The 23,008-nt window shown below is 36.5% G+C and overlaps 1 protein-coding gene across 2 annotated transcripts; it reads left to right on the top strand.

Annotated features, from left to right (window-relative positions):
- On the top strand, nt 1-21,614 carry LOC135624319 (regulatory-associated protein of TOR 1-like). Of its 2 annotated transcripts, XM_065127799.1 has the most exons (23): nt 4-623; nt 3,051-3,153; nt 8,455-8,537; nt 8,624-8,782; nt 8,877-8,993; nt 9,085-9,245; nt 9,515-9,669; nt 9,747-9,891; nt 9,994-10,072; nt 10,237-10,338; nt 11,333-11,416; nt 11,515-11,625; nt 11,828-12,181; nt 12,264-12,453; nt 12,652-13,269; nt 13,445-13,774; nt 13,901-14,024; nt 17,203-17,327; nt 17,418-17,563; nt 17,657-17,758; nt 20,057-20,142; nt 20,671-20,755; nt 20,907-21,614. In XM_065127799.1, exons 1-23 carry the CDS (start codon nt 318-320, stop codon nt 21,243-21,245), a joined length of 4,104 nt encoding a protein of 1,367 aa, XP_064983871.1. In that variant the 5' UTR covers nt 4-317; the 3' UTR covers nt 21,246-21,614. The 2 variants fall into 2 exon arrangements, with proteins under 2 accessions (XP_064983872.1, XP_064983871.1); XM_065127800.1 differs by lacking the exons at nt 17,203-17,327; nt 17,418-17,563; nt 17,657-17,758; ... (1 more) ...; nt 20,671-20,755; nt 20,907-21,614 and adding an exon at nt 14,127-15,324 and having other exon boundaries at nt 1-623.
- Nucleotides 21,615-23,008: the final 1,394 nt, after the last annotated feature.

The following is a 23,008-nucleotide window of genomic DNA, read 5'->3' as shown; positions in this document are numbered from 1 at the left end:
TTTTATTCTTCCGTTCGCTCGGCTCTTTCCTCTCGCCATTTCCCTCCGCCTCCACACCACCCCCCTTTCGAGAAAAACCTAGGGTTTCTATTCCCATCCTCCCACACCCGCCCCACCACAGAGCTGGATTGCTCCTCCTTCCTTCGGCGGATTTCCATGCGCCGCTGGGCCAGCGGCTTCGTCGATTAGGCCGCGCCCGCGATCTCCGCCGATCGGTGCCAGGGAACCGCGGGTAGGTCCTCGGGTTGGGATTCCATTTTCGAGGCGACGGTTGCGGCCAGGCGGGCCGGGTTTGGGTTATCGGGAGCTTTGATCGGATGGCGTTGGGAGATCTGATGGCGTCCGGGTTGTCCGGGTCTTCGGCGTCCGTTTCGAACCATTTGGATGAGTTCTCCGGCCGGGAGGACGGGGACGGGGCCACAGCCGCGGAGGGGAGCGAGCCTGAGGTGGCTACCCCGGCCGGGGGTATCCTAGCGGTAAGGGCGTCCGCTGCGGCCACCAGCATGGTGTACTTGCCGCACACGGTCGTGCTGTCCGATTTCCGGCACGAGGGCTTCGAGGATTGCGCCGCAGTGGGGCCCTCGGATAACGGGTTGGTGTCTAAGTGGCGGCCCAAGGACCGGGTAATGTGTTTTCCAATGCCTTTTCGGTTTGCCTTTCAACTCATATGCTTTCGTAGTCTTCCATGGTGAATAAATGGTGTTTGTGGTTCTGTCTGATCGTTGGTGGTGCTATTGTTGAGCAAGAGCACTCCTTGAAAAGAGGACCAGAAGAACAAAGGAATTCTTGGAAACAGAAACAAAAAATGCACAAACATATTATTCATTTTTTTCCTTGGAGAGTGATTTGGTTTTTCACTTAAATTAGTCAGAAGAGCTTAGAATACTTGCTTTTTTCTGGACTTTCTGCAATTGAAAGGGAACATACAACCTGTATCAATCATACATCACGAGGTGGATAACTGATTTTCTTGAAAGGAGAACCACAAGAACAAAATCAATATTGGAAATAGAAATGAAAAATGCACAAACCTTTTATTATTCTTTTTTTTTTTTTTTCGTGGGGAGGGATTCAATTTTTCACTGAAATTGGTTAGAAGAGATCGGAATACTTGCATTTTGCTGAACTTCTGCCATAGAAGGGGAGTATATCAGCCAATATCAATCATACATCATGCGCAGATGACTGATTAAGTTCTTTGTACTGTGTATTTTTGATTGAAACCATGAGTCGCTTGGTTGCAAAAAGGGTTTACTTGTTTGCTAATGTCTGTTATTTGATTTTTCACTTTGCAGTGATGTTCTCATAACAAAGATCTATCGCTTGGTCATAGTAAATAACTCAACATTCTTGTTCAGATCTGTAGCATGCTGAAGATTGAACCTCTTGAAATTGGAAACTATGGAGAGCACATCTTTATGTCTATGCTCTTGCATTCAACAATTTTTTCTTTAGTAAAATTTAAAAATATGGGAAAAATATTACGAGGCAATACAAGTTGAAATTATGGGAAGAACAAATCTTTGTTATTTAGGACATTAAAAAGAACAAGTGCATTTTGGATATGGATTTTGGTAGCTATGATGACCTTGTTAGGATGGTAAGACCTATGAATCTAGTCAATCTGTTTAACACAATATGATGGGGGAAGCATTTTATGAGAAGCCTTTTGTCTTTCCAAATTGATAGATCTTTTAACATTGAGGCCCAGTTTGAAACTATTTCATGATTTTAATTTCCACATACATGGTGACTCCATGATAATATGCAATATAATGACAATAGCATGATTGCTTTCTCATATACCACATCATGATTAGATCCTCAAGTAATTTGCCTATTTGTAGATCCTATAGGAAACTGGCACATATTGCTGTTGTATATTAAAAAATAAAACTGACACTCATCCTGATTTAATTGATTGAGATGCCATTGTTGGAAACAATGGAACTGCTAGTGGGGAAAAAGTATATTAGAAAGTGCCTATTTTAGTTTTAATGGAGGTTTTTAGTACTGATTGGACCAATGCATACTGATTGGTACTTTACCGTGTGACCTAGTATTGATGTCAAAATATGTAGCTTGTACTGGTACATATACTACTCATTTTTTTATTTATTTTAATTTAATGATACCACATAGTATGAGTGGGTATACTATTTGGTAGATCATGATGTACCTATCCGATGGATTATTGAACCTGGTATAAGAGTAGTCTTTAAAACCTTGGTTTTAACTTGTATTAAAGTAAGAGGTTGTATTTGCTTGCGTTTTGCAAATTTCTGGATCTGATAAGGTTTGCCTGCTATAATGTAAGATTTGTTTATTTTAGTTCTTGAAAGGACACTACATTTGTCATGCCATCAAATAGTGGTACCTCTCGTAGTCAGACGGTGCACTTTTTAAACAGAGATTTCTTGCCGCAGAGATTATTAATAAATTTGAAAATATTTCTTGCTGAAATTTTAATAGACAGTAGTTTTCTTCATTTGGATTCTTGATTGTTACTACTTAATACAATTGTTGTGTTGAATGAACAGGTAACCCACTTTTTTTCCTCCTTATATATCAGTATCATTGGGATTGTGCAATGCTTTTCTGCATTCTTTTTTATTTGCTTCCTGGACATGGCTTTGGGCCTTGAGGGAATGTGTGGGCATCAGACATTTTAAACCAAATGCATTTTACATCGAGATCAAGGCTGCTAATTTTGATGCTAATTGTCTCCTTGTGTGTCCATCACTTGTTTTTGATTTATCAAACTTTTGCATGTAAAGATAACAATTTGATTTTTTTTTTTTAAGTCTCTCTTTGGTTAGCTTCTGGACCCTGTAGAAAAATTATGTCTGTGACTTTTCTTCTTATTTTCAGATTATTCCTTCATTCTGGTGGTGATATTATAATAGATAAAAGATTGTTCCTACATTGTGGTTCCCATAGTTTAATACATAAGTATTGCTGATGAAAGTGTCCTGGTATTCCTTTCTGTTTTTAACTGAATTTTGATGTTCAATTTGCATATTAGTTTAATAATAAGTTTTGTAGTGCAGCTGAAGACTGGGTGCGTTGCGCTTGTGTTATGTTTAAATATTGGTGTTGACCCGCCTGACGTTATAAAAATATCTCCATGTGCTCGAATGGAATGTTGGATAGGTGATTTGAGACTTCTACCACTTTTTCCTTATTCCCCATCTGCTATCTCACTGGATGCTTTTTATTCTAATGTTGCCAAGTCATGTTTTTTATGTTTTGGCTGCCATAATAATAATAATAATAATAATTAAATACAACAAAATATATGCATTTATTCTTATGAGAAGTAATCCTTTCTCCTCTTCTTTTTCTACTCCTTAATTTTTGTCAAGTCATGTATTGCTTTCCTCTTTATCATTCCTGTTGCTGCATGCCATAACTAATCATGTATGATGCATTGTGTATGGATAATACTTGGTGACCTGCACACTTCTTGTTTCTGGAGATTTCTTATTGCTACCTTGATGCTGGTACATGACAAAGTCTCACATACCGGTCGGGTGATACATGCTAATGGTATTAGTTGTTCTGACCAAAGACTGGTACTAGAGCATATAGTTAGCTACCTCCCAAAATACTGTACCACATAGTTGTCTGGAGAGGTGTTGAGTCCAATACCAGACTGGGCTTTTAGGCCTTGTCACTTGGTACCATTCTTGTCTTTGGTCAAGTGGCATGTGAATGGCAAGGAGCACTTAAATTGCTTCCAAGAAGTTGACATATGCAACTATTAAGGATAATTGCTGATAGGTTGTTGCATGGTTACAGTCTTTATGGTTTTAAAGCATGAAACCTATGGTAAAATAGTTGATGCTTTTGACGTCATAACTTAGCTTCAATTATGCAAATCGGAAGGATAATCTGGCGAGTGATTTAAAGGAAGGTTTGCAACACCTCCCAGCAAGGAATGCTATTTTGCATACCAGACCCTTATTGGTTGCTGGCCATACCTGTATGTGTCCACCACCAGTCCTGGTGAAAGGGAGAACCATGTCGTTTGGTAGGGTTCCTTTACTGATTCGATAACTTATCAACTCGTGGAACATGGTAAACCGAGCAGTATGCCAGGTACATGATCAGTACCAGTACATGGCTTATACAAGGTGCTAATTTTTTTATATTTTCAGCCTTTTTCATGTTTTCTTGGAACTCAGTTTGTATGTACATGATATGCCGGCATCGTTGGACCCATACCGGTCTGGGCTAGGACCAGCATGGGTCCAACACCCAAATTTAAAAACCTCAGTTTGATTTAACTTATACTACAAAGAATTTCTCTTCTTGATGTGTGATATTAGTTCTCAATTTTTTGGAATTCTCTTTGCAAGCACATTCTGCAGAACAACATCATGTTGTCCTATAGTTCAAGTCAGAGTTGCTGTTACCTATTAATTTGATAGCCTCAATTGTTTTCTTTATTTCATGGTTGTTCCAAAAAGAAAAGGAACAATTAGGCTTGGTAATTCAATATTTATTGATACTAGTGTCTGGCTTATTTTACTGAAAGAATCTTTGTTATTGTTTTGATTGACTTTAGTTCTGATAATATTTGAACTATGGGCAAACCCGGTGCACAAGGAACTCTATGGGATCTGGTGAGGGACAATATACTTAGCCTTACCTTACCTCTATATTTAGAGAATTTTTTTGTGACTTGTATCCTTGTCTCCTAGATCGCAAAGGAGCAATTTCCTAGATCGCAAACTAGCAACCTTATCACTCATCCTCTAAGATTTGAATGTGAAACCTAAAAGGATAAATAGTTTGTTACCATATAGCTGAGTGCTGCTGTACTACCAGTTAAGGATTCTTTCCTAATTGCATAAGCTAGTAATTGTTATAGGGGGCGCTGTTCATGTTTACAGTATAGAAGGCTCTTTGACATTTGTCTTATGCATAGATGAAACTAGAAATTGCTTCTAAGGTTTTTCATTGCTTCCCCAAATTATCAATCTTTTACTTGGGTAGTAGCACCAAAGTATGGAATTTAAGTTCTCCAAAATTTTCATGTACAGAATCAGGAAATATGAGATCTTGTAGACCAATTTAAATCTGTTTTAGTTTGTGGATATTTTCAGGCTGGTTGAGGTGAGTTCTTATCTGAAGTTGCAACATTTTTTTCTACTGCTTATAGAAATAGTATCTTCAAGTCACACTTCATAGTCTAGTAACGGAAGCTACATTGGTGCCTGGTACATATATTTTTACAATTTGAGGGATATTACTAGGGACATTTCTTGTTCATTATGGCTACAATTGGTCTTCTCATTCCAAGAAAAGTGATGCTTTGATCCCTCGATAGGATATTGGCCTAATCTAATTGGATTGACTGTCAGCCTTTTAGATGAATTGTGACTGTCAGCCTTTTAGATGAATTGTGATGATTGTCAAATAAATCTATAAGATTAAGACTGGATATGTTGTTAATCTTTTGGATGAATTGTTATTATAATAAGATTTGATTGGTTGTGTCAGCCATACGGAAGAATTGTTATGATTGTGTAGGTAATCAATTATCTTAGTCCTTTGAAGTTATAATTATTCCGGTTTACTTTCTCTTGGTATTCTTTCTGTTTTTGAGGTAAATTTGCAGGATTGTCACCACATGTTTTAATTGCTGTTAAAGAGGGTCAAAAGCTCAGTGGTCAATTGTTTGGATCAATTGGACAGTGCCATAATTTGATTTGTGGATCTATCATAGGATAAATGTAGCAAATGAGTAAAAAACAAGGGGATTGAAACCAAGGAATGCAAGCTCATACCAGACATTGTACTGGTCCCAGCTGGACCGATACATACCATTAGTGCTGATGCCAGTGTAAACAGTAGGTACTAAAGAGGAAGAATGAGAAGAGGAAGCGGTGGAAGAAGAGGAGGAAGAGGAAGTGATGGAGGAAGACGAACAGGAGTAAGGAGGACGAAAGAAGGAGGCGGTGGAGGAGGAAGCATACCTGAAAAGATGTTGGCGATGTGCTGTGGTGGACCACAATGGGTTCCCCGTGTCGAGATGGAGAAGAGGGCTTGTAAATTCACAGTGGGCTTGTAAAAAACAAGGGGATTGAACCCAAGGATTGCAAGCTCATACCAGACATTGTACTGGTCCCAGCTGGACCGATACATACCATTAGTGCTGATGCCAGTGTGAACAGTAGGTACTAAAGAGGAAGAATGAGAAGAGGAAGTGGTGGAAGAAGAGGAGGAAGAGGAAGTGATGGAGGAAGACGAACAGGAGTAAGGAGGAAGAAAGGAGGCGGTGGAGGAGGAAGCATACCTGAAAAGAGGTTGGCGATGTGCTGTGGTGGACCACAATGGGTTCCCCATGTTGAGATGGAGAAGAGGGCTTGTAAATTCACAGTGGGCAGTGGAGAGCTAGGCAGCTCCACACCTCATTGCTATCCTTGATTGAAGCCATGAAAAGCAAGTATGCTACAAACATGAATCAAGCATAAAGAAGGAGAGAGGAAGGTAAAAATAAGGTGTCAATCATAAAGAACCGACTCTGTTAATAGTCCATTATATCAGTAATATTTCAGCATGTAATGCTTCACTCATACTAAATGGAAGAGTTTAGTCCCTCCTAAGACTGGTGGAGGACTTAAACCTTGTCTTTCCAATTTAAACACAACTGGAACTCCCTCGAGCTAAGATTTAAGTTGTATATTTCCAATTTTTAACTAAAGGAGAATGCTGAAGTAATGATACTAAGATTAGCATTTTGACATAGGGACCACCACCCATAATCTGCTCATGGAATACTTTAAATCCTTTAAGAATATATAAAAAAAATTGAGTCAACATAACCAATTTAACTGAAATTTGACTCGGTTTTTATTGAGATGCATCATCTTTTCTTTGTAGCATTGAGGTGCTGATCATGTCGAGGATCTTGTACTTCATGCTTCTTTTCCTTTCTTGTCTGTTGGATCTTTTAGGTTGCTTGTGATGTAGGACGAGTAGCAATGGATTTTTTTTTATGATAGAGAGATAAAAAGAGAGAAAAAAAGAGATAAGAACTGAAAGATAATTGAAAAACATAAAGCGATAACTACTAGACTCGCTTTTGGCTCAAGGAGCGAACTCTCATGATGAGAGCCTCGCACCTCCGCGTCTCACATGTGGATGATTGAATTTTACCATTAGAAACATAATTGTGGCCTCACACTACTTACACACAAGGTGAGAAAATAACACGATTCATTAATTCATCTCTCATTGATGCATTACAATGTTCTAACCCCTTTTTATAGGCTCAAGTACAAGAATAAAAAGAAAATTACTAAATTACAATCACATCAAATCAAATATATGATCTGTTCCTTTCTTCGAAGAAGATAATATTTTTGATTTGATTTGAAGGATAATCTTCCTTTGTTTGACGATATTATTAATTCATAAACTTCCATATATGCAGAGATGAATCTTTAAAATCTTTCATCAAGATTTACAATCTTCATTCCATAACGAATTTGTTTTCTTTCACTCTTTTCTGCATTTGTTTCCTTTTTCTTCACCTTGAGTAGATGTTGTCATCTAACAACTTATCACATATGCAAATAATCTCTAACTAATAAAATTTATTCAGATAATATATAAATTAAATTGCTCCTGCATCAGTTTGTCTTGTTAAGTATGGTTACTTTTACTCGCTATATGTTGATCTACTGGCTCACATATGCTCAAATACCTTTTACATGTTATCAAGTATGCTGCCTTTTTTTGTTTTGTACTTCTTACGCCAGCTGTCTTTCTTGCTGGCTATTTATAGTTTAGTTACACAATGTTTCTATGTAAGTTCTCTTCAATTATTCAATTGCTGCTTATCTTGCTGCTGCAATTGGGTTTGTTTTACTCAGAATCATCCATGTTAAGTTGATAGATAACAGTGTTTGATCACTTCAGGAATAACATATTATTGTAATGTTTGTGTTTGCTTTGATCACTAGTAACTAATCTGTGCATTATTGGTATTGGAGATCAGGCTAATTATATAATAGTTCTGACTTTGCAGTTGCACAACATTTTGCAGTTACTCTGATGATGGATTTGTAAAATTTAATATGTTTCCTTTAGTTATGCAACTCAGTGATGTGGGACCAAATTTTCTTGGCTGAATAATTTTTTTTAAAAATCAGAAGTTGTCGCGTGGTGACATTTCCTATGTTTTTTTACTCAGGCTACAGTTTTTTTTTTTTTTTGGTTGATTTTGAACTTCTTTTGCATGGTCTATTATGATCTTATACTTGAGGGCTTTGCTTTGCAGATTCACTTTTTGGGTCAGTGTTTGATGCACTATCATATGTGAGCATGTAGAAGTTAATTTGTGTAGGCTGTTCTGGCTAATATTCTATAATGTTGATCGCACTTTTAACTTTGAGTTGCTATCAACTTTCTAAACTTGAATATTTTCTTGTTCTTAACCAGATCCACATTCTATGGCTGCTCCCAAAGCCCTTGAAACAATTGGAAAGGCATTGCATGCTCAATATGAGCGTTGGCAACCTCGGGTAAAGCCAAAATTGACCTTTGGTGCTGTTGTATTACACATTGTATTTACCATTGGGTGTAGATATGACCTTTGACCGGATGGCAGGCTCGTTATAAACTTCAACTGGATCCTACTGTGGAGGAAGTAAAGAAGCTCTGCAATACCTGTCGCAAATATGCTAGGTCAGAAAGAGTTCTCTTCCATTATAATGGGCATGGAGTACCAAAGCCTACTGCTAATGGAGAAATTTGGGTTTTCAACAAGGTTTTTCTCCATAATACTAGTATAGTGATTTATGCCCGATTTTTTACTTTTGTCTAGATGTTTAATTGTCTGATATATTTTTCCTTGTAAACAGAGTTATACACAATATATTCCATTGCCAATTAGTGAGCTTGATTCTTGGCTTAAAACACCATCAATATATGTCTTTGACTGCTCTGCGGCGGGGATGATTATCAGTGGTTTTTTAGAGGTTCACTATTTTAACCACAGTTTCTCAATGCGCAATTTTTGTTGGTATACAATGTTTTGATGATCTTTGAATCTTGTTCTTTGGTACCCAGCGCCAAGAGTGGAATTCTTCTGGTGCCACGGTTTCATCATCAAAGGACTGTATTCTGCTTGCTGCTTGTGAAGCTCATGAAACCCTTCCACAGAGTGCTGAATTTCCTGCTGATGTGTTCACATCCTGCTTGACCACTCCAATTAAAATGGCATTGCGATGGTCAGTTTTCTTTCCTTTTTTCTGTATGTGCTTCTTAAAAATTGATCTCAAGTACTTGCTCATGAATTTTAGTGGTTCTGTTATCATGACATATTCATTTCATCTACAATTTTGTGTACCACGTAGAACTTTTAAGCTTGATCTTTTGTTCTATTTTTGTACACTGTTTAAAAGAAAGAATATTTTTCATGAATTTATGTAAGCATTTGCAATTTCTGGTAACTTCTTGTACTACATTTAAAGTAACATAGCCCCTTCTTTTCTTTCAGGTTTTGCTCTCGCTCTTTACTCCGTGGTTCTCTTAGTTACTCTCTTATTGATCAAATTCCTGGTCGTCAAAATGACCGAAAGACACTTCTAGGAGAGTTGAATTGGATTTTTACTGCTGTCACTGACACAATTGCATGGAATGTCCTACCTCATGGTATTAGAATTGGTTTTCTTTCTGAATTTCCAGTAAGATGAAGGATGGTGTTCAAAAGTTTTAATGTAATTGTGCAGATCTTTTTCAGAGGTTGTTTCGGCAAGATCTTCTAGTTGCAAGTCTTTTTCGAAATTTCCTACTTGCTGAGCGAATAATGCGGGCTGCAAATTGCTCTCCTGTTTCATATCCATTGTTGCCACCAACTCATCAGCACCATATGTGGTAGCTATGTGGAACCTATCTTTATTTATTTCTCTGTATCATTTGTGTAATATTGTACACTTTTATGAGGCTGTGTTCTAGCATAAGTGATACCTGTTTCAGGGATGCATGGGACATGGCTGCTGAGATTTGCTTGTCTAAGCTTCCACAGTTGATTGCCGATCCAAATGCAGAATTTCAGGTATCAGTTTTCTTTGACATTGTTTATCATATCTTCTAATTTTCTGTCTTAGCATCTTGCTGAAGACTATAGAATGGGCAAATTGCTCATATAGTATCATGGGTTGCTTTCTTTATGTTATCATTCTTATGCTGCTGATTGATATTTTGACTTGTTTACATCAGCCAAGCCCATTTTTCACCGAGCAATTGACAGCTTTTGAGGTGTGGCTGGATCATGGTTCTGAGCATAAGAAGCCACCAGAGCAGTTGCCGATAGTTCTCCAGGTAAGTGCTCAAGATAGAGGAACATCCCCATTTCCTATCATTTTGTTTAGTATTTTGTCTTATATGCTAAAGCAAATTCGCTTTGCTGGTTCTGCTGTCCTGTTGCATTTTTCTATTTTACTTGTTATATTGTGTGTAATTCACTCCAGGAAATGTTATAAAAAAATATTATGTCTGCCTGGGAACCTCCATATTGGAATTGCCAGGATTTAGTAATATCACCATACTTGAATCAGGAAGTGAAAAATATACCACAATAAGTTTGTAAACGGCTAATTTTTTACCAACAAAAGAGGGTTTGTATGATGTAATTTATACCTTAGGTTTGTCTAAAACGAACAAGCTAGATTGTTTAGTGCAATCTAATATTTTGTGATGAGGAAGCTACTAGTGATAGTATAGTGGAGTTAGGCAGCTGCAGTGCTACAGAAAAGTCAGTGCATTCCTCTCTTTTGCAACTTTGCATGCGGATATTGATTAAGGCGACCATTTTTATCTATTTGGAAGTGTTCTTTTTGCATATGTAAGGCAACTATATGCATGAACATTTTTTTATAGTTTGCAAGATTGGCATCAAGATCGGATTGGATTGGGATGATATAATTGGATTGGCAGAACCGGTTGGATCAGATTGGCAGGATTGGAATTGATCTTGAAAATTGTTTAAAAGTTATAAAAATAAAAAGAATATTTCATATGTTATATGCCAAAATTTGTTGTAGTGAAACAGAACATAAAATTCAAGGTTTTAGCTATGTTATATGCCAAAATTTGTTAGCTTAATATTTCATAAGATATATAACTTTTTTAAAAATTTTGAAGCTAGAAGATATGAAATTGTATAAAAAATAGCATTGAGAAATAATGGAGAATAATTTATTTCTCTTGTCCTTAACAACAGATTTACTTTCCATATTGTTTTTACAATTTCCTCTTCTACTTTGTTGGTCTCCTGAGTGTTGCTGAATTAATTCTTTTATTGTTTTTCCTCTAGGTTTTGTTAAGCCAATCTCATCGATTCCGAGCGTTGGTACTGTTAGGAAGATTCCTTGATATGGGACCTTGGGCTGTGGATCTGGTCTGTGATTGCCAATTTCTAGTCTTTGTTCCATTATTTGCACATGTAATTATACTTCTGTTCTAATTTATTTCATTTGAAAACCTTGGTTCTTTCAGGCCTTGTCTGTTGGGATATTTCCTTATGTTCTAAAGCTTTTACAAACTACTGCAACTGAATTACGTCAAATTCTTGTGTTCATCTGGACCAAGATTCTTGCGCTTGATAAGGTATATTACTTCAAGATAGTGTACCATGGATTATAGTGTTTCTGTCAATTCTTATTTTGTTGTAGATCTAATTGAATTATATCAATTGGTTTGGTTCAAGATATTCTGGAGAAAACAAAGCCTTTGGTAATTTTATATTTGTGATTGGCCTGCTATATGTTAATTGACTAATTCAGAGTTTACATTGTTTCTGCAATATTAGTCTTGTCAGGTAGATCTGGTGAAAGATGGAGGTCACACATATTTTATCAGGTTTCTGGACAGCATGGATGCATATCCTGAGCAACGAGCAATGGCAGCTTTTGTTTTAGCTGTTGTTGTGGATGGACATCGGCGAGGACAAGAAGCATGCATTCAAGCAAATCTAATACATGTTTGTTTGAAACATTTGCAACTCGCTAATCCAAGCGATGGGCAAACAGAACCTTTACTTCTTCAGTGGCTATGTCTATGCCTGGGAAAACTCTGGGAGGATTTTCCAGAAGCACAAATCATAGGTCTGCAAGCAGATGGGCCATCGATAATTGTTCCTTTATTGATGGAACCACAACCTGAGGTAGGAATTCTTTTGTATATTTGTAATCAATGTTTGAAATCCTCCAATTTCAATCTAATGTATTTTAAAATCTGTTTGTCAGGTTAGAGCTGCTGCTGCTTACGCTTTGGGTACTCTTATTGATGTTGGAACCATCACATTTGGTGAGGGACATGGAGGTGTTGAGGACATTGATGTTGATGAAAAAATAAAATCTGAGCTGAGTATTATTAGAAGTCTTCTGCAAGTTGCTGCAGATGGAAGTCCTTTGGTTAGGGCTGAGGTTGCTGTTGGTATGTGTAACTATCAAAACATTCTTAGTGTACCTGAAAATCTAGATTCTCTTAAGGTCCTTTTTTGGGTTCTTATTTTGCTGGGGAATTTACCTCTTCATGGCTTTACAACATTTTTGCATTTCTTTATAGCAAATTAAAATTGACTTTGATGAATAATTTGCTTAGTTTGATTTATGAAATATACATGTTTAACAGCTCTTGCTCGCTTTGCCTTTGGTCACAACAAGCATCTGAAGTCAATTGCTGCTGAATACTGGAAGCCCCAGGCTAACTCCCTTCTGAGCTCCTTGCCATCTTTGGCTAGTATTAGCAATCCTAGTTGCTATAACCCAAGTCAGTTTATTCAGGTAGGGAGCACCATTTCCTCAAACATTGGTCCTGTATTAAGGGGTAGCAGTGACAACACTGCTGGTGTTCGAGATGGAAGGATCTCTACAAGTAGTCCCGTCACATCAACTGGCGTTATGCTTGGTTCTCCGCTATCTGATGATTCTTCACATCATTCTGATTCTGGTATATTGATAAAAGAAACTGCCAGTAATGGGGTCATTGATTACCCTAGAGCAAGACCTCTTGATAATGCTCAATATTCTCAATTTATTTTGGCCATGTGTAACATGGCAAAAGATCCGTCTCCTCGTGTTGCCAACGTTGGCCGAAGGGCACTCTCTATAATTGGTATTGAACTAGTGGTTGCAAAAGCTGCAAGGTTTGGTGCTGGGGGTATACACCAAGGAGATTCTTGTGCTCCATCTCATCTTTCAAATCTTTCTGGGTTAGCACGCTCATCTTCATGGTTTGACTTAAATGCTGGTAAGATTCTTATTTTTTGTGACTTGTAGCATTCTTTATCCTGTTTATAGTTTTCTATTGGTTTATCACTTGGCATTACTTAATTATGTGCTATTTTGGCAGAGAAGATATTTTTCTAGGTTTTTATTCTTATGTATATATGCACTTTTCAGTATTAAATGATTAATTTATGCAGGCCAGTTATCAGTGACATTCCGAACTCCTCCTGTTAGTCCTCCTCGACAAAATTATCTGACAGGATTGCGTCGTGTGTGTTCTTTGGAGTTCAGGCCACACCAACTGAGTTCTCCAGACACTGGACTAGCTGATCCACTTTTAGGAGCTTCTGGATCTTCTGGGGGTTCTGAGCGTAGCTTACTCCCGCAATCAACTATTTACAACTGGAGTTGTGGTCATTTTTCGAGGCCACTTCTTGCTGGTGCCGATGACAGTGAAGAAACTATTGCTAGAAGAGAAGAAAGAGAGAGAATTGCTTTAGATCGCATAGCTAAATGCCAACATTCCTGTGAGTAGGATGCTAGTTATTCTGTTATTTCTATTTATGTTGCATTGATGTTTGATCATGTTTCATTGTTGGTTATTTTGTCCATCTGGGTGGATTTGACTTTCTACATGTATATGCATGTTTCAGCTAATAGTAAACTTGGGAATCAAATTGCAAGCTGGGACACAAAGTTTGAAACTGGCACAAAAGCTGCTTTGCTCTTGCCTTTTTCTCCTATTGTAGTTGCTGCTGATGAGAATGAACGGATCAGGTAATTCGGGTGATTAATTTCTTTTCTACTGTTACCATTTTCTCCAATTAAAACATCGTAATATAACAGTGCACTGTATGATAGCAAGATATTATATTACAGTACATCTTCTGGGACTGACTTTCTAGACTGTACACCTTTAGCTGCATCAGATAAGTTTCTTTGTTTAATAATTTTCTGGTTTGATAATTTGATTGTGTGCCTTATGGTCATTCGCTATTTACTGTAAGCAATCACTAGTTATGGTGTGAGACTTTAACTGTTTATGAAACATTTGACACGTCTTAAGATTTCTATCACAGTTATGGTCATTTTCATGTTCGAAAGCATCTTTTATATTCTTTTATTTTTCAAGGATACAGGCTAACTTTTACATAAACTTTTTAGGATAATTTATTGGTTACAATTGTTCTTAGGGTCAATAAATGTTTGGATAATTTAAATATCTTTGAAATAAGTGGATTGTACCTGGTTCTAGATTGCTAGCTTGTGGGGCTTCTTCTTAATGTTCCTTTTCTCTTGTTGCACGTGGGAGTGGAAGCTGAGAACATTTTGTCATTAAAATCTTGTCCCAATGCTAAAGCTAATTTTTTTTTTTTATTTGGTCCGTAAGTGGCCTCCTTTGTTGCACATTGTTGATGCCTTTGTGAAATTCCTCAATCCAAGCCAATTAGGTCCCACAGTCACTTGTAGGAACCTCGTACCCCACACCCCCCACTCTTCTTTTTTGTATGTTTGGTCTTTAAGTCACGTTTGCTAATCGTGGATAGGCCTCTCTCAAAGCTAAATGACATGGAGATAGGGTAGTTATCAAGTTTGCATGAAAACTATTTTGCAGAACTCACAGGCCAGTCTGTTTATTATGATTCAATCAAATTATTAATGAATCTATTGATCCAATGTTTTGGCTAGAGGTACACTAAACCATAGTTTATGCTGTCAGTTGATTTCAATGTATTCTTGATCTTTATTGATATTATTAAAGGTTAATTCAATTATGACAAATTTCTTTGATGCATGGCTAGAAATTATACAACAGCTAGAATCTATCAAACTTGTTGGGAGTAATTATATTTTGGCAAGTTCTGGGTAATATGATATATTGAAAATCGAAAAATAAGTGGTGGAAGGGAAAGAGGAGGGAATTCGGAGTACAAGATGAGTCCCACACAAAAAGGAAAACATGACTATGATTGTTTGCCGCAATAGTAGTATTTGCTGTTTATACCATTGTTGCACTATTCATCATCCACTATCAATAGAACAAAGAGGACAGGATGTTAGGTCTTCTATAAGACATACATAGTTACTTACTACATCTATATCTTTGTATAATATGATTAATCTTATAAATCAATAATATTTATTAGGTTGCTTGTTCTACGTTATTTCATTGTTATCTTCTATACAATTTTTTCATTTTTTAAATTTTGATCTTGTTTTCTTTTAGCAAGTTAGTATATTATGAAATATGAAGTTCAGAACATTTAACATATTGGTTTTTGTTTCAAATTTTAATTATAATTTATTTCTTGTGTTTTTTAAAATATTTTAATTTCTATTCTTAGATTATCTTTCAATTAAATTCTTGTCTTACTGATTCTGTCCAATTGATTTCTTGACCGTTGTCATATTCCCCCTGACCAATTCCATTGCCCATGTGATTTTGTGAGCTATCCATTCATCTCATACAATACTAAATCAATGCTATTGATCTATCCACAGAATCATCTATCGCAATTATGTTAGAGTTTTGGATGACAGCTAAGGAATTTTATTTTCCCTAGAACAATATTATCTGTAGGTTAATGGGCTTTTACGTGGAAGTTGCATGTCATGTGTAAGTTCATAGAATTTGTGAAATTTGATGTGCATGAAGTCCTCTTTCCAGAAGATCTTGGAAAATCCATGCCCTGTCTTTGTCCACATTTTTTAGTTGGTAGAACGCAGAACTTGGACCTTCAAAATCTTTAGTCCTCTGTGAGATATATAAACCATCTAATCACATAAATTTAGGGGCTAATCCTGTAAATATTCTAATCACCTATGCTACTTGGACCAAAAATAACTCTGCTTGAAAAGCCTTGGAACCAAAATCTCAATATGTTGGTCCTTTTCTGAGTTCATCATTATCAACTTTTCAATGTTATTTTGTTGAGAAATATGCCTTGATGTAGTTGATGTAGGTTTGCTGGATGTAGTTGATGTAGGACATTCAAGTGAGGTGTGGTCACTTGAATGACCTGTTGAACCTAGAAATATCTCTGGTGAAACTAGGCCCTGCTAATACTTGGAGTGCTTCTTGGTTCATCATTATGATGTGAATTGGATCCTAGGATCAGGCTTGGTTCTATGCTTAAATTCACCAGCTTGCAGGTGTAGAAAGGATTGCAGGATGCCTAGCCCCAATAGAAAAATGATCAGCATAGAACTTCTTTCTCTCTCTCTCATTCTCTCTCAGATTCTGTGTGTAAGCTCTTAGTTGTGGTAGTGTTGGTCTCCATTGTTTAGATCTAATCTACTATTATGGACAAGCTATACGTAGATGCAAACTCAATGTTGCTTAAAGAGGTACTGTAGAACTGATGCTGCTTAATATATTCTCTCGTTGCCCCTTCCTTTTGCAGGTTTATAAGATGGGTATGGTTTTCCTTTTCTTTATGTATATTTATTATAGGAATGCAGTATACATGTTCTAACTTTTCAATATGTCTGTTTATGATTTTGAGTTCTAGTGAGACATTAGTGTATGATACATAGTATATTTGTTGCATATTTGTAGTAACAGGCTCATTATAAGAGAAGTTCTTATTGTAGCAGTTCCACTATGGACTTCTATGAGTTTCCTTGTGTTTCTCCTCACTAGGAAGTCTGTGTGGCTTGTTTTAGGTCCTTAACTTTTGGGCCACAGTATAGTATTTTGTACTTGATGATAATAAGGTCAATATTTCAAGAATCATGTGGCCTTTTCAATGCTTAGCATATAAAGTTCCTGTTCTAATAAAAGTTTTAAACAATTGGTCAGTAAATTGTACTTCTAAATGTCAGATATTGATATGAAATATTTACTAATTTCCTTGCTGAATATCAGATACTGATCTGAAATATTTATCAATTTCCTGTCTTGGCCATTGAGATTACATTATCCTTTTTATCCTAAAACTGAATTTGTTCACAGGATATGGAATTATGAAGAAGCTACTCCATTGAACAGCTTTGATAATCATGATTCTTCTGATAGAGGAATATCTAAGTTGTGTCTTGTGAATGAACTTGACGACAGTTTGCTTCTAGTTGCTTCGAGTAAGCCTCCTGTGATTAAGCAGCAGCTGTAGTTTTAGTAGAGAACAGCACATCATAAACTTGTGGTTGGGTTATTCATGTGTAATGCAGGTGATGGAAATGTTCGCTTTTGGAAAAATTACACTGTAAAGGGGAAGCAGAAGCTCATAACTGCATTTTCTTCAGTTCAAGGTCATCGAGGTGCTGCTCGCGGTACAAATGCAGTAGTGGACTGGCAGCAGCAATCTGGTTATTTGGTACTATGTTTCCCAATTTGTAACCACTTTGTGTGAATATCTTGCAGTTTGTGATGCATGTGGTTCTGACACTATTTTATTTGACTTAATTAGTATGCCTCTGGTGAGATATCATCTATCTTGCTTTGGGATCTGGACAAAGAGCAACTTGTCAGCTCTATTCCATCATTATCTGATAGCAGCATATCAGCACTGGTGAGGGCTTTCTTGCTTCTTATTTGTATAGTTGACTAAAAGTGATTCTTGGAATTACTTGTAGCATAGGCATGTAGCTTAATTCGTATGAAATCCCGGTTGTCCTGTGTTTCTCTTTTAAGGAAGTTTTGTTAAGCCTTTGCTATTAATATCAGTTTTCTTCACCTACAATTCTTCATTATAAGTGTTTAGAATTTGATTATTATCCTGGTATATTTTTGTTGTCATGTGCATGGTGCTCTTGGCCATGGTGGATGTGGTTGGATGGGATGTATATTTGTTTATAGAATCTTAACTAAAGAGGAACTAGGATGACTTCTCAACCTGAATTCTGGGCTGGTATATTTCCCCTCTTCCCAGAATTCAGATCTTGTAGCCAAAACTGGAGATCATGATGTTAATTGCATAGTTTCCTCCATTCATCAGTTAGACTCTTGTGCTACATGCAATTAGTACATGTGGAGTTTCTAGGTGTACTAAAGTGGAAATGTTGGGCTTCTTTCATTGTCATTGAATTGTTAAATCATTCCTTTTTATTGAATTTCTTTGGTAAAGCTTAATATATATAGAAGTTAATTGCGAATTTGGTGGAGTATGAACTTCGCAGAATCCCAAGGAGTTGCATGGATCGCTGGGTGTTGGTAGTTTTTCTACTTGAATATTCATCACCAAGATAGTTCCTAAATTGGAATATTTCTTGACAACAGTTTGCAGTTTTGGTTAACGGACTTGTGCAAACCTTTTAATCTTTAGTTCTACCTTTTGATCTTTTAGTTTCACCTTTAAAACCCGATGCAAGAAACAGTCTTAAGAGTATGCGACAGGAGGCAATGTATTGTTCCCAAAGCATGAGGTTTGCCAGTTGAAGCTGGTACCATCCGTGATTAAATGCATATCTTTAGATTCAAAGGTTTCAGTGCTCTTCCTTCTTCAAGTCAATAGCTAGGGCATGCATCATACATGTGTGGCAAATGTGATAGGCTGATTGTGTTGATGTATTTTCTCAGAAGAATCATTATGTCTAAACCTTTGAATCCTTTGTTAAGCTACTTTTGAAGTGTCAAGTAGATTTTCTCTTTGTTCACATTTAGACTTGCTAACGCTCAAGACATGAGATTATTCAAGTATGCTAAATTTTATATACTTTATAGTTTGGGTGGTTGTTCTCATCTATTACATTTTCTCTAGGATATTAATTCATAAACTAAGTTGTCCATGTTCCATAGTATATGCGAGACTGGGATGGTTCCTTGGCAGCGGCTTCCTTCTTCCGGGGACATAAAAAATGAACAAGAAATTTTGACCCTTCAAGTTTCTAGGAGTTTATGTTGCTTGTGTCTCTCCTACACCCTGTATTTCTGTTTGATTCACTATTTGGTAATTATAATATCACATTTGAAAAGCTGATCTACTATGAATGGCGCCATGTTCCGCTCATCTCTCTGCATGTCTTTATTCCACTCTTTAAATTCTCTTCCTCATGAGTCATGATTACTGCATTTGTATGTTTATCTGCAAGCAACTAGCAGTTAATATGAACAATAATAGGCAGTTCCAAAAGTTATGATACATTTATATAAATATGAAATATAATCTATTGTTCTGTTTATATATATATATATATATATATTTATATTTATGCATCCATTTTTTAAATTAAGTTATGAGCAGTTTTCAACTTAATTCTGAAACATGTAAATTTTTTTAATCAAATTTGATATTTGAATCTTAGTCAGAGTTATATTAAAAAGCAAAATAGTAACTTATAACTCCTTTGTGAATTGATGACATAATTATTTTAAAATTTTAAGTGATATTACTCTTTGTTTTCATCTGGTTGCAACTGGTTGGATGCTTCATTGTTGTGCAAGTTGGTTCAATTTTTCTGGTTCCAACTTCATTGTTGTGTTGATATGGGAGTGGCAGAAAGCTCAAGTATGTTCTTCTCATACACTACTTTCTACAGTAAGATTACTTTCACTGAAAAATACCTGTATCATAGTTTATCAAAATACCTAAATTTGTAGATTCTGGGTTTTTATTCTCTAGAACTACATTCATAACTATTCGAGGAGATATTAAATTTTGATCTTCTATTATATGTATGAGGTTGAAGAAAATTTTACACATTATTGAAGCTATATATTTGGGTACTTGGCAATCCATTATTGCTCAGCTTAATTACTTTAGATTTTTTAACTTGTTCCTTGTGACTATAACTTTTATATTTTTCTTTATTTGTTCTATGCTTTGATTGTCTGTATGGTGATGTCTCTTGAGTCTGTTCCTCTCTTGCAGTCTGCTTCTCAAGTCCATGGGGGTCAATTTGCAGCTGGTTTTGTTGATGGTTCTATCAGAATATTTGACGTTCGCACTCCGGAAATGTGAGAATCACATATGTAGTTGCATGATAATTAGCCTGGTGTTTTGTCCTATAATATCACTTGTCCTATTTAATCCAGTTGTGTTGTAGTTTTAAAAAAGGTTTATGCAGCCCCATTTCAGTGAAGAGTGAGTAAACCACATCACATATGTCATATGTGGTAGCAGCATGCGGCTATCTGCATGGTTGGGCTGCATATAAGATGCAACTGCACAAAGGCACATATGCAGCCTTAAAAGTTCATGCAAGGCTGCATAATAGTTTATTTATTATGCAGTTGGGTTTTTATGTTTGTACTTGTGCTTTCAAAATTTTGATCATTTGATGAAGTACATGGGATTTCTGCAGAACTTGTAACATTACTTTATGGTTTGAGGTTTTACACGTATTTTTGACTAACTTTGTGGTAAGAAACATTATATGGATCATGTTTATAGTTTGTCTAGGAAGGCTGTCTTCCTTATTCCTATCCACTGTCTGGAGTATCCTTTCTTGCATTCTTTCTGAAGTATCACATCTGGTCTTGTAGGCCTGTTTGCACAGCAAGACCACATACCCAAAGAGTGGAAAGAGTTGTTGGTATTGGTTTTCAACCTGGACTTGATCCGACTAAGGTCAGAAAATTGTTTATTGTTTCTTTTATTCATTTTTAAGTGTGCAGTCTTACTTCTAGTTGGATATTCTATTTGATGTACATGTCGACTAAATTTCGTCGATATCTTGTGCGTAAAATATGTTGGTCTATGTTTATTTATTTAAATGCAGATTGTCAGTGCATCTCAAGCTGGGGATATACAATTTCTGGATATAAGAAACCAAACTGAGCCATATCTCACTATTGATGCACATAGGGGCTCACTTACTGCCTTGGCGATTCACCGTCATGCCCCAATCATTGCGAGCGGCTCAGCCAAGCAGATTGTGAAGGTGTTCAGCCTAAGAGGAGAGCAGCTAAGCATCATTAGATATTACCCTACTTTTATGGCTCAGAGAATAGGTTCTGTTAGCTGCCTCACTTTCCATCCATACAGAGTGCTACTTGCTGCTGGTGCAGCCGATGCCTGTGTATCTATTTATGCAGATGATAGCTACCAAGCAAGATAACTAGCTGCTATGAGTTTCATTTAGAACATGCAGACCTCTAACCAAGGAACATGGTTATAGCTACCTGATGAACAAGTGAGCTGATAACTGCAGCTACTACAGATCATCACATTTTGGGTACATAAGCCTCTGGCTCTGCATGTGAAATTTGTATCTCAGTGTTTATTAGCCTCCAATGAGCTTGGCACGTCGTCAAAATTCCTGCATCATCACTGGGGGCTCTCACAAATAATCATACTTAGGTAAAAGATGTAAATAGTTCCTTTTCTTTGGATGATTGTCTTTTTTTTTCTCATTGTCATCTTTTGTTTTGTTGAATTTGTAAAATTTCTTCATATTATAAATTAAGTATGGTGGCTTTTTGGGCTAGGTTTGTGATGTTACATCCCAAAAAGTTTCTGAGCATTAAACCACCTAGCTGCTGATGTTTCATTCTTTCTGTTGGTAAATGAGTTTCTCATCGTTATGCATGTCATATTTCTATATGGCTAAATAAGTAGCAAGCTCTATCAGGGTTTCCGAAGATTGTATATTCTTTTATTACTTTGCCTTGATTAGTCTGCTGATGAATGTTTAGTTCACTTCTAGATTTTGCTACACTTGTTGAGTATGTTTGGCATTTTGCAGTGGATGTTACTATTTGGGTTGTTTAGCTTTCATTTAGTTCACTGCTAAATAAGTTCAATTATATATGTTTTCCTGATTTCTGTGCCTCATGGCATCCATTTATTATGGTTTTACTTTATGGAGTCACTGAGTTCGTCTGCATCCTTCAAAATCATCAAATTAGCAGAGTCCTTCAAGAGATGATCTCCGAATTTAATTCCATGTATTCAGAATAGCAGCTTATTTGTTTATTCCATTCAGATCCTTTTGGTGCTGAATTGGAGATGGATGCTTCTACTATTTAAGATCTCTAAATACAGTACTTTAACCGTCATTATAATTTTGTATTTTGGAGCAAAATGATGGCTTAATTGTACAGAGTATTGAGTTTTTTCTGAATCATTTTTAAAAGTGAGGTAGATTTTGTTCATTTGCATGGATGTTAAAGTAGCTGTTGTGGAAGGAATGTTGTTTTGCTGTCGATAGAATTGTGGCATGAACAATATTTGATTGCTCGATGCATTTGACAAATGTGTAATGAGTTTATGCAGTGGGTGGAGTGCAGGTGATTACCAAAAGCTGCTTATGCCATGAACTTGTAGTCTTTTTGTATGATGCCCAAAATTATTGTTGTATAAGGCGAAAACGTAGCTACTTTTATGCTTGTGCTGGTGCGTTGGTTGATTTATTCTGTTTAGGCGCTTGTTGATTTTTGATGTAGCAAATATGCGGGGCGCAATTTTGTACCCCTTGAAGCCATTTTTTTATTTGTCCGATATGTGGTACAATTGTTTTGGTAGATTTCTTTAGTTCTTTACCCAGAGTTGGTGTAAAACCAAAGAATCATTGTGTTATGTTCCTTGATATATAACGTCCCTTGTATAGCCGACATACGTTGCTCATAAGGCTGGATGATGATGAATGCTGCCAAGTGGGTTAGCCGCATGATATCAACGGTGGATGATGATGGCATTGAACCTTATCAATTTAGGAATTTATGATTGTTTCGGTTAGTCTCAAGAGGTTGGCTAAGGTTAGGATTAGTTTGGAGGTTGCTTCTTAGAGAAGCATTAGGAGTTGGTTAGAAGTATGAGAGTCTTATTAGGAGTTGGTTAGAAGTAGGAGTCTTATTAGGAGTTGGGGTTTAGAAGCCTTAT

Source organism: Musa acuminata, chromosome BXJ2-10, assembly GCF_036884655.1.
Source record: "Musa acuminata AAA Group cultivar baxijiao chromosome BXJ2-10, Cavendish_Baxijiao_AAA, whole genome shotgun sequence".
Lineage (NCBI taxonomy): Eukaryota > Viridiplantae > Streptophyta > Magnoliopsida > Zingiberales > Musaceae > Musa > Musa acuminata.
Note: the sequence above shows the minus strand (reverse complement) of the source record. Positions and strands in the feature narration are given on the sequence as shown.

Coding starts and splice junctions, on each gene's coding strand:
- LOC135624319 (XM_065127799.1), top strand. CDS start 318: ATGGCGTTGGGAGATCTGATGGCGTCCGGGTTGTCCGGGTCTTCGGCG. Junction 3,154..8,454: donor TCGAATGGAATGTTGGATAG/GTGATTTGAGAC, acceptor GTTCTTAACCAG/ATCCACATTCTATGGCTGCT. Junction 13,775..13,900: donor AGCTAAATGCCAACATTCCT/GTGAGTAGGATG, acceptor TGCATGTTTCAG/CTAATAGTAAACTTGGGAAT.